At 54.4% G+C, this 14,261-nt stretch overlaps 6 protein-coding genes across 6 annotated transcripts; 2 read left to right on the forward strand and 4 right to left on the reverse strand.

Moving 5' to 3' along the window:
• Nucleotides 1-104: 104 nt before the first annotated feature.
• PG997_005840 (uncharacterized protein) lies at nt 105-1,054 on the reverse strand (the record flags this gene model as incomplete). The annotated part of the gene is made up of 2 exons (XM_066810155.1): nt 105-704; nt 761-1,054. The coding sequence occupies 2 exons, from the start codon at nt 1,052-1,054 to the stop codon at nt 105-107; spliced, it is 894 nt and encodes a 297-aa protein (XP_066669078.1).
• Nucleotides 1,055-1,101: 47 nt separating this feature from the next.
• PG997_005841 (DnaJ domain-containing protein) lies at nt 1,102-1,750 on the reverse strand (the record flags this gene model as incomplete). Its single annotated transcript, XM_066810156.1, has 2 exons — nt 1,102-1,527; nt 1,586-1,750. 2 exons carry the CDS (start codon nt 1,748-1,750, stop codon nt 1,102-1,104), a joined length of 591 nt encoding a protein of 196 aa, XP_066669079.1.
• Nucleotides 1,751-2,490: 740 nt separating this feature from the next.
• Nucleotides 2,491-3,453, forward strand: PG997_005842 (uncharacterized protein; the record flags this gene model as incomplete). The annotated part of the gene is made up of 1 exon (XM_066810157.1): nt 2,491-3,453. The coding sequence occupies one exon, from the start codon at nt 2,491-2,493 to the stop codon at nt 3,451-3,453; it is 963 nt and encodes a 320-aa protein (XP_066669080.1).
• Nucleotides 3,454-3,718: 265 nt separating this feature from the next.
• On the reverse strand, nt 3,719-6,878 carry PG997_005843 (Protein VAC14-like protein; the record flags this gene model as incomplete). The annotated part of the gene is made up of 7 exons (XM_066810158.1): nt 3,719-4,353; nt 4,419-4,498; nt 4,545-4,663; nt 4,727-6,277; nt 6,338-6,505; nt 6,584-6,746; nt 6,811-6,878. The coding sequence occupies 7 exons, from the start codon at nt 6,876-6,878 to the stop codon at nt 3,719-3,721; spliced, it is 2,784 nt and encodes a 927-aa protein (XP_066669081.1).
• Nucleotides 6,879-10,774: 3,896 nt separating this feature from the next.
• PG997_005844 (fatty acid desaturase) lies at nt 10,775-12,524 on the reverse strand (the record flags this gene model as incomplete). The annotated part of the gene is made up of 2 exons (XM_066810159.1): nt 10,775-12,266; nt 12,337-12,524. The coding sequence occupies 2 exons, from the start codon at nt 12,522-12,524 to the stop codon at nt 10,775-10,777; spliced, it is 1,680 nt and encodes a 559-aa protein (XP_066669082.1).
• A 975-nt stretch (nt 12,525-13,499) lies between these two features.
• Nucleotides 13,500-14,162, forward strand: PG997_005845 (uncharacterized protein; the record flags this gene model as incomplete). The annotated part of the gene is made up of 3 exons (XM_066810160.1): nt 13,500-13,668; nt 13,759-13,771; nt 13,883-14,162. The coding sequence occupies 3 exons, from the start codon at nt 13,500-13,502 to the stop codon at nt 14,160-14,162; spliced, it is 462 nt and encodes a 153-aa protein (XP_066669083.1).
• Nucleotides 14,163-14,261: the final 99 nt, after the last annotated feature.

The following is a 14,261-nucleotide window of genomic DNA, read 5'->3' on the forward strand; positions in this document are numbered from 1 at the left end:
GTATTGATGCAGTAAAAAACAAAAAAGTCAGTCGCCATGACTGCGTAGGAACACCACAAACTCCTATCACATTCATTCGCGTAGGGACTCGTATGATATATAGATTAACCTCCAAAGGGGAAGCCGCCAAAGCCGCCGCCAGACCCGAATTTGAAGTTGAACTGTTGGCCACCACCACCCTGCTGGAACATGAAGGGCTGACCGCCACCGAAGCCGCCGCCGCCGCCTCCGAAGGGGTTACCCTGGGGTTCATTCGAGTTGGGGTCGTCGCCTCGGTCGAACCGGGCCCTCAACTCGGGATTGCTCAGGACCTCGTACGCCTCATTGATGTTGGCCATCTTCTTCTCCGCCTCCTCCTTGGTCAGCCCAGCCTTAACAGCCTTGTCCGGGTGATGAATCTTGGAGAGCTTGCGATAAGCCGATTTGACCTGCCTCTCGTCGGCGTCGTGTGGCACGCCCAGAACCTTGTAGTAGTCCTTGGTCTTGCTGCGCTTCAGGGCCACTTGGGCCTTTTGCAGGAGGGGGTTCACAATGTTTTGCTTCTTCTCCGGCCGCACCTCAGCCGCCTGATTGAGAAGATTTATACTGGCTTCAAACTCGTCGGCATCCAGCTGCACCTTGGCTTTGTACAAGAGACCGTAGAAGGAGTTCTCGTCCAGCTCAAGAGATTCCTTGCAGTAAGTGCTGGCCTTCTTGGCGTTCATCTGGGGACCGGGTTAGACATGGCAAAGGACGCGATCAGAACGAAGAAGGGTCTTACATCGTAATAAGCTTGGCAGGCCAGCTCCGCCACCCTGTTGAGCAGCGTATTTTGTGCCTTCTCGGGGATGATACCGGTCTCCTTGAACTGCTTGACTTGTTCCTTGACCTCTTCTATCAAGCCCTTGTCTTCGCCTTGAGGGACCAGCATCTTGACACCAGTCATGGGCTGGTTCTTGTCCAAGGCCTTGTTGACCTTGGCAAGCGTCTTTTCGATGCTCTTCTCCTGCTTAAGGAGCTTTTTGCACGCCTTGTTTTCCGGGTCGGAGTGCAAACACTTCTTGATCTGGGCCATACCCTGCTCGGTATCCCCGAGAGCGAAGAAGGTAGTAGCGGATATCTTTAGATGGGGGTGATATCGCCGGGCTTCATGTTGATGATGTGGTGCAGGTCGCCCATGCCCTCTTCCACTTCTCCCTTCTCGAAGCGGCATCTCGACCGCAGATCGCGTAGATTGGGGGAACGGTTGGCGATCTGGATGGCCTCGCCAGCCTGGCCGATACACTCATCCCAGTTGCCATTTGCGGCGGCGGCCTCGGCTAGACTCGCAGCTCCCTGAGCTTCGGTCAGCCTGTCGAAGTCTGGAGAGCCTTCCTTCTGGTTGGCGAGGATGTACTGCTGCTTTGCGCCCTCCCAGTCTGCGCTTCGCGACTTGATCTTGGCCAGCTGGATGTGAGCGCCTTCGAAGCCCGGCCTCAGCGTCAGGACCTTGTTGAAGTCCTCGGTGGCGAGAGAGGTGCGGCCGAGGGACAGGTAAGTGGTTGCGCGCTTGAAGAAGGTCAGGTAGTCGGAGGGGGTCGCGGGCGATGGCAGCATCGTAGTAAACCAGCGCGTCACTGGTCTGGCCCTTGGACAAGTGGGCTTGCGCCGAGGACAGCAGGGAGGAAATCGGGGTGTCGGCAGGGATTTCGGAGGCCGAGAGAGCCTCGATCAGACCTGACGAGGACAGGATGCTAGCGGCAAGCGCCAGAGTCGACAGAGGAACGTACATGGCGACTACGAAGAGGCCACTGGTGGCATTGGCATCAAGTATGCAGACGAGGAAGTACGAAAGCCAGAGTTCAATGTTGGCCGTTGGTGGGCCAAACAGAGGAGAAAGTAACGAGCAAGATGGATGGCAAGGAGCGTGGACGTGGCTTTGGGGTCAAACCATCAAATATGCCTAAAGAATAATTAAACAGGCTGGCTGCAATGCAAGGTGGCCTGGAAGAGAAAGAATGACAAGAAGGTGCTGGATGATGGGCTGGCCAATTGAATGGTCGATCGGTTGATTAATTGACTGACTGCCTGGACGATGAGGTTCTGGACAGTCCTGCTAGGGAGTACCTCGGTTTGCTATGCAGCTGCCTGCCATGTGCAAGTACCGGTGCAACAAAGGACCCCTGCCATTGACAAGTGTCCATTTCGCCTTCAGCCGATCAGCAAGAGCCGCCAATAAATGCGCCTTCCGAGCCACCCCACGTTTTCGCAGATAATCGCCCGACGCCCGATAAGGAATAAGGCCCCACCCCATCCCGTAATGCTAATGCGCTTGCTCCATTGAATCAGTCAATGCAGCACAGCACAAGCCGACAAGGGTCGTCGTGATAGTAGGTGGTTTGAGTGCACATCATCACGAGAGCCTGACTAAGGAGACTTACTACTAAGGCAAAGGCAGAAGAAAGACGGCCAGTTTGGTATCAAGCCACCTGCCACAACAAACACATATACATGTAAACCCCCTGCCAAACCATGTCCCACCTACACCCCCAGACCGCCATCTTCTCTCCCAGCGTCGCCCGCGCCGCCGCCTCTGCCGCCAAGGACTGGTCCTACGTCGACAACTGGCTGCGCACCAAGTACGCCGCCCGGAGCGTCCCCAAGTTCGAGCGCAACCCGGACACCCTCCGCGCCCTCCTGGCCCTCGCCTCCCACAACGAGGCCGTCGACGAGGAACGCGACCAGCTGGCCCAGCTCGAGGCCGCCGCCCTCAACGAGGTCAAAGCCGCCGATGCCGCCAAGGAGACGCTACGGCAGGGGCAACAGCAGCAACAGCAGCATCAGCAGGGGGTCCTCAGGGGCGAGCTGGTAGCCGACGACATCCTCGACGCCATCGAGGAGGGACTGACGCGCGAGGGCCGCACGGCCCTGGACGCCATGGCCCGCATGGCCGTCGAGCTGGGCATGGCCTTCCCGACCTCAGAGGCACTGGGGACACGCTACGTCGACTTGCAGGCCAAGGTCTTTGAGCTGGAGCAGACCCTCGACCGCGTGGCCCTGCTGCAAAAGTACCTCGAGCGCGAGTCCCAGGCCATGGACAACTTCATCCACGAGATCCGAGGCCAGGAGTACCGACCCGCCGCCGATCTGGCCAAGCAGAATCTCGATCTGCAGCGCCAGATCAAGACCATGTCGGCCAAGCTCCCCGAGATCGGGCAGCATATTGCCGCGCTCGAGAAGTCGGTCGCGATACCAAGCCTTACCGTCGAGGATGTCAAAAGGGACGAGGACGCCTATCTGGATCTGCTAACCACCAAGAAGGAGCTAGACGCCCGAGTCAAGACGTTCGCCGGCCTCCCACCGGATGTGGAAGCCGCCAGAGTCGAGCTGGAAGCCCTACGGACCCAGTTGAGGGATGCTACAGCACGAAGAGACACCGTCTTTGAAGGTTTGGTGGAGCGCGAAAGCCCCCTCAAGACCAGGAGACGGCCATGAAGAAAGAAAAATAACAGATCAAATCAATGCCGCGTAATCTAGATCCATGCTATGCTAAGGGGGTATTGCGCTGTAGCCTACACTCTGGGTGGAAATGGGTTTCCTCATCCATAGCAACTGAAACGAATGAACCGACCGGATGATAACATAACCCCATACTTGTATAATGCTTTGTGGAACCAACGCTGTGATGGTGCAATAAATCAAGAAACCAACCATGCAACAACAAGAGAGCTTTCCGTGTCTCCTGGTACAGCATTACCTCTCAACCTTGCTGTTTCTTGCCTCTGCCCGCGACAGCACCGCCCAGTCGTCCGAATTGCCTCCCCAGGCCTGAGCGTTTGGGTGGCGCTGCCGGCGTAGGTGCCGGGTCTTTCTGTGGTACAGGAGGGCGGCCTTCCTTCGGTCCTTGACTGTCGGAGACACGCAATTCGCTGAAGTCGGGTCCCTCATCCAGGCCGCCGCCTAGTCTTTGGGCCCTCCTGGCTTTGTCTTGCACGCTTCGGAACTTCTCCAGAAGCTGCTCCCACCTGATAGGTCCTTCCTCTCTTCCCTTGAGTCTGTTTGGTCTATCATAATTGGAGGTACTGGGGGTAGTAACAGAACTAGCAGAAAAAGCATGAGTGTCATGAACGCTTTTAGAACGAGGGGTGTGGCCTTGGAATGAAGTGACAGCATCCACGATAGAGCTTCCCCGTGGCTGTGGTGGTGCGAGTGTGGTGGAGGAAGAGTTTACATACGGTCTTGGCGCTGTGTGCAGATAGCCGATGGAGCTCACGCTGTTGAGTCTGTTTTTGAGCGCAGCGAATGCAGAGGACTGTGGCAAAAGCATCAAAAGCCCGTACAGGCACTTGTAGAGGTAGGGGTATTTCTCGGGCTCCAGTAACTGTAGGCGCAGGTCTGTCCTCCATCATTAGCACACCCGGATAACCACCGCCATGCATGCGGGTGCTCGCCAAACTTACACGTAAACACCGGCGACTCGATCAGCTGGACCAGCTTGTCGATCTGGATCAGGATATTCACCGTCATCTCAAGTTCGGCGCTACGATTTGTTAGTAAAATACAGGGGTCCGCGGCCAAGATCTTACAATATCTGTAGCAAGTTGTATGCGGCCTCATACGCTTGGGCGAGCAGGCACAGTGAAAACGTTGCCACGGCGTTATAGCACCATGATCGGAAAAGCGCAACAAAGAAGGTTTGGCCGTCCTATACCAGCGGTCAGTGATACGATCTTGACAAAGTCAGCGGAAGATAGGAATAATCGATTACCTTCGTCTCTAGATTCCGTAATCGCTTCCTCAGATCTGCAAGTTCCGGGGCGGTAATCAGGTTATTGTTGAGGTTCTGCACCATTATGCTGGCAAACTCGACATCCTCTTCCTTCTCGATGCATTCGGCCAACGTTCGGTAAATGCGTTCAGCACTCAGTGTCATGCAAAGCTGCCGAATGATCAAGTTGCCCCTCGTCTCTAGCAGCCTTCTGTCGGTGGAGAACAGCTGCAGCAGACTGACCATAAAATTCGAGAAGTAGTCATCTTCGCTGTTCCGTGAGATCTGAGACAGCAACTGGAGGTCCTTGGTGACAACAGCTTCTGCCGGGTCAGAAAGAGTCTTGAGGAGCGCTGGAAAGGTTCCGTCGTTGAATGCAACAATCTTTCTCGGCGCCTTACGGTGCAGCATGATGAGCCATGTCAATGCGGCAACCCGGGTGGCTTCGTGGTCGTTTAGGAATAGCAGTGTCAACGAGTTGACTGCAGCGGCATAGTCTAAATCTGCTTGAGGGCTTTGGGATGACTGTCCACCATTCAACCCTTGGTTTTGAGCAGGCGTGGGGCTTGGGGCTTCGAGATCACGCGAGCTCGACAAGGAGACGCGTGTGCTGTTTGCTCCGCCGTCTTGTCGATCCACGGCAAGCGATGTCGGTATCCGCGAAGGCGGCTGCGACGGCTGCATCTCGGGCTCGTCGGACAAAGACACAACATATTCCAGGAGCGACGTATTGACTCTGGCGGCAGCTTGTCGGATTGGCTCAACACCACTAGCCATAGCTGGCAGAAGATGAGCAAGGATCTTGGGTGTGAAAGGTAACACCTCCTCAGGGCAGATGTCGAGAAATGCGATGATCCAACGCAGGCTCTCTTGAAGGCTGTCTTCTTCCAATGGCGAGTCTAGGGTCGCGGTCAATATTTCCAGAATAGCCTTGTAGTTGATCTGGACATCCTGGCCAGGCACCCAGTCATCCTCACTACTACACTCCCCGTCGTCATCTGCGGCGGTGGTAGACCCGGTCTCTTCGGCATCTTCTGCCGCGAGGTGTGCGCTTCCGCTATCAACCGACTCTTCGCGCTTCCTCTTTCCGTCTACTCTGGACTTCTTACTATCGGCGATGCCCTTCTTGATGCGGGAGATGCGCTTGATCTCGTTCAGAAATTTATCCAGGCAAGACTGCGTGGCTGCATGGACATCCGGGTTGTGGCCACCCAGGAACTTTAGCAGGCCACCCAGGAACTCGGGAAGATACGTCACGAGCTCCAGGTCAGGAATGGAGTCCAGCAGTGTAATCCAACCCACGAGGAATGTCCTGGTAAAGGGGTTGATAACCCACACGCGTTCTTTAAGGAGAGGGATGAACTTAGGCAGCGAGAATGCCGTCGGCGGCTCAGGATGGTCATATAAAGACTCCGAATCCTTGCTGTCATCATAGGACGGACTCTCGAGCACCGACACGTATGTGGCGGCCGACTCTGAGACGATATCTTTGATAAGCCGGTCTAGAAGCTCTGCACCGTTCTTGACCGACAATTCTGAGTCGGCACCGAGCTGTCGAGTGTGAGTTTATACGGAAACAGACAACTATAGCGTGTTTTCCACTTGACTCACCTTGCACAATGCATCGAATATGAAGTTGAAATATTTCAGGATCTCACCCTTGGCGACCTTTGCAATGTTGTACATGGACTCGCAGGCGTAGTAACGAACCCGCGCATCTTGGTCGGTGAAGCAAGCAAGCACTGGTGGCACAATGATTTCCAGATACCGAGGGAGCTCCTTCACGGTAGCAAAAAGCAAGCAGCATTAGTCATGCGCAGAGGGTCAAGGCGGCGGGGACAGTTGGGAGGGACTCACTGAGCCGAGCGCTATCGCAGCGGCGGCCAGGCCAATGAGGCCTCCATTTCGCGCATGAGGCTGATGGACAGCGTAGGCATATTCGTTACACAGCTGCTCAAGAATGGCCTGGACTCTTATGTAGTCCTTGGAGGCGACATTTTCCCGAATAATACGTTCCAGTCTGGAGAGGGGCATGGAGTCAGCCAGAGGGCCTGGTGGGCAGGGCAGTTGAGGACTATACATACTCGAGAGCGCCGACTTTGCGCTTGTCGTATAGCTTATCATTCAACAGGCGTTGGACGTTCTGCTCCATGACTGGCTGGACCGGGGTGCGTGCCGGAGGGGCATGCCACGATGGTAGCCTTGGACAGCAGGTATGGAGGCGTTAGCAGAGGACAGGCTGAGTCTGCCGCGGCTTCCAGAGATACAGCCAAGGTAAAACGAATATTCCAGAATAGTTCCTTCTTGGCGAACGAAGATGCACGAGGTTTTGATGGGCGATGTGGGCTTGAGATGAGGGCGTTGGAATGAGGCTGATACAAGCAGGCAAAAGCAGGGATTGGACTGGATGGAGGGGAGGCTCTTGAATGTGGCGTCACTGGGTTAGCTGTATGTACCTCTTCCTCAGGTTAGGTAGGGTCTGAGAGTCTGGTAGGACAGGACAGGACAGGACAGGACAGGACAGGACGGAAGTTGCTTGGCCACCAATCGACCGAGGAGAAGTTCAAACTTCAAACTGGCTTCGGAGGCATCTACAGGCGGGCGAGGTTAGCCGGCTTCGCATCAATAGCACACGCCCCTTGGGAGATTCAGAAGGTCGAATCGGTGTCGGTTGGGTTTAGGTAAGTCAATAAATGCCCCATGCACACATGCGGTACTGGAGAACATTTGAAGCCATGCCCACCTTAGGCCGGCCTACATTGATCGCTGCTCCAGTCAGGTAGGTTAGGTAGGTTAGGTAGGTACAGCAGGTACAGCACCTACGGTACAGTACCTAAGGCACAGCAGGTACAGGCAACTTCCAATGACCACGAGACCCTCGGGCCGCCAGTGGGGCCGAGCCACTCTTGACTCGGGCAACACCCCGTCATCCTCAGTCGTCCTGTCAGTCCAGTTTCCATCGCGTCCTGCGAGCCTGCCCACGGGAAGATGTTCGTCTATCTGTCTATCCTACATATGCAGTCCTGTGTTGTGGGTGGGGTTTGCATGACATGTGCCGTTCGCAAGTCGATTCGTACGCCGCAAATCCATGGGCAGATCGACAAAGCCCAGTTGCCTAGTTCTTATCATCCCCCCACACACAGCAAGCGATGAATGGGGATTGCAACGTCAGACCCCGTATCGGTTGAAAACGTGCAGTGTTGAATGCCACGCTTCTTTCGCGACTTATCTCTGGCTCGTAGGTAGGTTTGTGTGTTTATGTGTGTCTTCGTGTCCGCCGTCACGCCTCGAGCCCGGCTCAACAGTATGCCTCGATGCACATTGCCTTGGGGGAACCCCGCAGCAGGCCCGCCCATTCCCTCGTGGGGTGAAGAATATATGCGAAGCTGGAAGAAAGGAGCAACTGCGTCTCTACACTCTGGACCTTTATACACATTCTGTTATTGCACTGCTACTCGATCTGATCTGGAATGCGATTAATCTCGACCCCCATACATACGGCTTGGGTTCCAAAAATAGATCCTGGAAGCCTCATATTTCTCCCCGGCAACAAACAAGCATCATTCCTCCTGATCTGGACTTGAGTATTACATCCGATTGCGCGCATGCTCGTCGGTCCCTACCCTTGTTGCTTCTTCTGATATGTCGTATTGGTCGAGACCGTTGCCGGTTTCGTCCTACATATTGCGTGTTCCTTGCCCTCGGAGCTTTGGCAGCCTGGTCCTACACTCATAACCATTGGGATCAACCCCGAGTGTCGCCTGGAGCTCAGCTATCACACCTAGGGGTTATAGTGCGGGAAGTGCGGGAAGTGCGGGAAGTGTGGGAAGTGTGGGAAGAGCAACAGCGCCATCCGATATCCACTGGCTTCTATAGCCTCGCATACCATTAGCATAATTTATCACGCAGAAGCTGTATATTGAAATACCAGTGGCTGTTATGTGGTTGATCGGTAGTGGTTGTAAGACGCCGCTGTTTGCTGTGCAGGTAGAGAGGGTGGGAAAGCCGGTATCGCCTCTGTGGTATGAGACGGTATACATGACATGGACATGTGCCCCAAGGCGGCATCAAATATTCGATGGATAGCTGTGGAAAGCACCCTGCCAACTTTTATCGCCGGCATTTCGGGGGTTCGTGGGTTCTGGGATTATGTTTTCTCCTGTTTACCCCTGCCTTCACTGTTGTTGGTCGGATCGTCCTTGCGCCAGGAGATGTCCGAGCCACCGCCAGTACGATCATTGTTGTTGCGTGCTGCCACACCGGCACGTTTCGCAAACGGGTCTTGTCACCACTATTCAGCCTCAGAACACCCAAGTCTCTACACAGGGTCTTTGCTTCGTGTTTACATTCTTGCCTCGCGCTTTAGCGATGCGTTCGGCTGCTTTCTCGTCCATCTTTGTTGGCGACATCATGTACACTCGTCGGTAATGCACACGCGGAAGGGACACGAGGCTTCTCGGAAGTTGCGAAGCAAATATCGGCAAACAAATCTTTGGATAATCTCTTACTAGGCAAGGCCAACCTAACCAAATATCAAATTTAGGGACCAGACAGATTAGGGTCCTGGCTCTTATGAACAAGTTGGATCGCGTCGGAAAGATTTGACTATGGGCCCCCAGACAAGAGAAGCTGCTGTGCAAAGGATGAGGAGATATAACCCCTGGTTCTGTCTCTATAGCAATACCTAAATACTCGCAATTGCTGGGTGACCTGTCTAGACCACTGACCACGTATTAAAGATGACCTATGACTCCGGTTCTGTCTTGTCCAGGCACTTGAAAGAGTTCCCGACACCTCCTGCAAGGAGTACAGCAACCTGGCTTAACAGAAACATGACGACATGCTAAGATTACTAATTAAGGGGCTCACACAAAGACAGTCCCATGCGGTATTTACATGCACCATCGCTGGCTGGCGAGCCCCTGAAGCTACATGAAGCCAGCAGTGATACAGCACGGGGTTAAGAGATATACATGCAGCCAATTACTCCAGAGATGCAGCCATGATGAATCTAGTCGCACGATATCTGGCAGGTTTTGGATGTTTCGTCAATGGTGAGCCCATGTGTTTTCTATTCGTTGGGCTGTGAGTGACTACGTATGATAGCAGCCCCTTACTTTACTTCAGTCCCGGCCTCGGAGCGAAATCAAACCATGATGGCTTTCTCCTATCATACCTTGATTTCGGAAATGCTGCCTACAGCTTACTTCCCAGTCCCAACGTATTAAACATGTAAGAAATCCAAGGAAAAAAAGGTGTCTTGCGGCAGGTCGGGTGCTCCCAGAGACCCAGACGTGTAGTACCACGTATGTACCATGCAAGGGAGACGGAAACAGGTGACATGCTACATTTTCGATCATTGTCCAGGGGCGGGATATCCCTTGATCAGTTGTTGATCCGCGATGGCACATATTTCTGGCCGGCCCCTGCCCCTGCCCACGCCCCTGCCCACGCCCCTGCCCACGCCCCTGCCCACGCCCCTGCCCACGCCGGTAGGCACTGTACCCTGGCCGATGAGAAGTGCAGGAGGCCCAGTATGCTTCCGGCTGTATCAAACAAGACTGTCTGAACAATGGTACTAAAAGTCGTGACCAGCTCCGCCCAAAGGGAGCTACCCTGTAATAGGCAACAACACATTATATGAGTATGTAGGTACTACACACGCATATATTGATAAGTTCCTGCTGCCGCTCGTCGTTGGCTCTCGTCGACGAACGACCAGGGATTGTGATGGCACAATGTTACACGGATGGTTCATTGCCAACCAAGTGAACTGCAGCCCCTTTCTCCTGCTGTATCACCCCGCGTGGCTGCCAATCAAGGGGATCCTGGGTTTCTCTCCGAATCTTGATATCTAGGGTGAGTTGCTCCATGTGAGTCCTATGCTTCTTTTGCGATGACTGAGCACCGAAGGGGTATTGAGCAAGTCGCAACATAACCAGGGCTTCTCAAGAGTAAATGCTATAATGCAGTAAACGGCGTGTCCAGACTTAAAATCCATTCTGGACTAGAAGTCCATCTATCTATGCTTTATCTCAGTGGGCGTGGCTAATGCAGAGGCTCCTCACTCTTTGTTATAACTTCCTGACATTTGGCGAGAACGGCCGCCTGTCGTGAAACCTCCCCAAGTCGCCCGACGACTTGCCCGTTGCCTTCCACAAACCCGTATAGCGCGTAAGGGATGTTTACATCATCGCAAAAGGCTTGCACGAGCTTCTGTGCGCGCCTCAGGTTGTGGCGTGGCATACGTGGGTACAAATGGTGGATGACCTGAAACTGCAGGCCCCCATGGAAGAAATCCAACCATTGAGGACAGTCAATGTCCATGGTGGTACGAAGCATCTTCTGGGGAAATGATTCGTGGGCTCCCAGATCCGACGTGCTCATGGCAAAATGGGACAGGCAGATTTGGGCGTGCAAGGGCATGGTGATCATATGGCTGATCATGACATACACGAAGCGATCCCAGCCAGTAGGGATGGACTTGTAGACGACACCGTAGCCGTACCAATACCAGAACACACACTGGCCGACTATTTCGAACCATCGGTGCCACCAGGCAGGTCCCTTCCTCGGGCCCTGGCCCTTCAAGAGAAACTCCCAGGAGAGACGATACAAGTTGAAGCGGCCAAAGGTGAGCAGTACGAAGTACGAGTATTTCTGGATGCCGATCAGAAACTTGGCCGCAGCATCGTACTCCATGACGCGGTCGTAGTACGTCGACTTTAGGTTTCCGAGAAGTCGATGCGACACGGCCATGAAGGGCATATGCTCGATGTCCGGATCGTGCTCGGGCGAGTTGGTCACGATGTGGTGAACATTATGGTTCCTCTTCCACCAACCCAGGGACAGCCCACCAAAATAGTCGGCCATTATGTAGCCAAGGACCGAGTCCACCTGGAAGTTATGTGTGATGCCCATGTGACCGGCATCGTGGACGGTAAAGGCAACTTGATGCCAGAAACAACCCAGGCAAAAAGCACTCAGGGGGTACCAGCCCCACTGCAGGAAAAGCAGAAAGCCTCCAAACATGAGGCTGTACCGGAACAGCTCGATGGCATATGAGGTATAGTTGCACTGGTACAGGCCTTCGTTCTTGATCTGCTCATGCAGCGCACGGTACTTTTGCACAATCTCGTCTTGAGTGGTGAAATCCAGGGAGGGATATTTATCCAAATCCAGAGAGATCTTCTTGTGGGTTTCCCTGTCAAAGAAAGCCATGACCGGGTCGTTTCCAGGAGGGGTCGCAGGGGAGCCTGAGCCCGAGCCCGAGCCCTTGGCTGCAGCATGGCGCTTGCGTAGGCTCGCTTCGTCGTTATCGAAGACGGGAGAAGGGTCCCGGGAGACGGACGGGCTAGAAGCGCCGGCAGATGGGAGAGGAGATTCCGAGACATCGCCATCAGTGTCATCACCGGCATTGTCGTCATCCGCGGCGCGGAGCTTGCCGCCTTGGATGGGTGGTACGAAATTGGACCATCTTCCCTCGATCCTGCCAATGCGGTAGCGGTCCATCTGCTGCCTGGCTTCGGGCGAGTGAATGCTGGTGTCGAGCAAGTCAGGAGTGGTGTACGGCAGAGAGCAATGCAGCTTAGGCGGGGGAGGGAACCAACACAGTGATTTCATCGGTGGCGTCTCTGCCAACCATGTGCAGGATGGCCTTGTCGCCGCCGGGGTGGTAGGCTAGCCAGGGGTCGGCCTTGACGACATATTGGTCCAGGATGATAAGCTTCCGGCCGTCGGCTATCATGGCCTCGATGTCTCTTCGGGACATGAGGGGATACGTCTTGGGCGCCGCCATGTTTACGTTGTCACAGTCCAAAGTGATTGAAGAGAGTGGCGTAGGATTTCTCCTCCTGTAGCTGCACACATACGGAACGAATGTGTTTACTCGAGGCCAATTGGCAGGCAGGAGCTAGGTCGGAGGAGGAGGATGGGAATATCGAATATTTAGAGTGGTGGTGGTGGTGGCGGGACGGGACGTCGGGCGGTTTAAAGCATCCTAATCCGAATGTCCGAATGGAAGGAAAAGCAGCAGCAGCAGCAGCCAGAAGCGGTAGTGAAAAAGGCAGATCGACTTCGGCGGTGAGGATGCTGGCTGCAATTGGCAATTTCTGGAATGGCATGTTTCCTAGGCCATGTTTAGCCCGGCAGCAGGAGCCAATCGGGTTGGGCATTCATTTTTCATTTTCAGACGTATATCGTTTATCTGATGTTTTCTAAGCCTCCAGCGTCCCAGCCTCCACCGGCGACTGCGCAGATCCCAGTCTGGAATGAAACAAACGCCCCCACCACTTCACCAACTACTTAACTAGTAGTACCTACATTTGTAACTAAGTACCTACATAATATGTAACCCCTCCACCATCAAACAAACTGCTGCCCTGGACTAGGTACTCGCGGGATGCCGGCGCAAACCTTTGGACTTGGCGTCCAGTTGAGAGCACTTGTAGGTAGCGCATGTACGTATGAGTCGGACTTCTGTGATACAAATCATGAGTATCGATTGGGTGCTGCTGACAAGCATCTGACCTCTGCTCGCCTCATGTTGCGGAAAGGCTTGCTGGCCGGCCACAGGTTTGCTATCTCTCGTAGGTGCTTATAGAGGCCACCGGCTTTGTCAAATGACTGCCTCGACTGACAATAAGAGGCCCCCAGTGACATGATTACAGTCATCCCGAGGATAGGCAGAGTTGAAGACTCTTCTTCATCTTCTGCCATCCTCAACACCCATACACCCACATCGTACATCGTCTTGCCAGCCAGCCAACTCAATATGGCGTGGTTTCCACCTGCAGCAGCTGCAGCAGCTCCCTTGGTCTTGCCCTATTACCACCGATGCGTCCCCGGCCGCTGCTTTTATGGGCCAGATGGTCAACATCATCTTTGCAGTATGGGCGTGAACGTGGCTCAGCCTCTACCGCAGCCTATAATCTACGGCAATGGTGAGTTCCAATAGCCATATTCCGATGAACCAGTTCGGGGGCGAGGCTGATTCCAGAGGTTCTTAGGCCAACTAGACTATAGCGTGCCAGGCCTGCCCAACGTGTAAGTTTCTATCCCTTCTTTCTTGATGGAACTCACCGCGCGAGGGATTTGGACCAAGGGGAAGCTGACTCGACGCCGGGAAGCAGTGTCAACAACGTCTTCGTTTCACAGCCCAACTACCACAACATTACCCCGACCAATGCGGCGGCGGTGTGTTGGCCGGTGGGTGCGTGGCCAGCAACGAACTGCCTGGATGCCCCGCTCCTCGGCCGGCGGCCAGAAGACTACTACCCCCTACCCTCCACGGCTCCAGGCTCATCGCGATGGGTCGGTTCCTGGGCTGGAATACATCCCGGTTCTTCGGGATGGGTGGGCGGACTACAGCAGTAGAACCAACCACGCTGTAGCTCCCCCATCTGCGACCGATGCTGAGCACTGCATCGTACCATAGAGAAACCTATACTTGAAGTACATATTTGAATCGAACCTGTTCTTTGTGGTTAGCTCTACACGGTCCTCCTTGCCGTGACGAGTCAGGGCCCATGTACAT

Source organism: Apiospora hydei (genome assembly GCF_038363865.1).
Source record: "Apiospora hydei strain CBS 114990 chromosome Unknown utg000005l_segment0_segment0, whole genome shotgun sequence".
Lineage (NCBI taxonomy): Eukaryota > Fungi > Ascomycota > Sordariomycetes > Amphisphaeriales > Apiosporaceae > Apiospora > Apiospora hydei.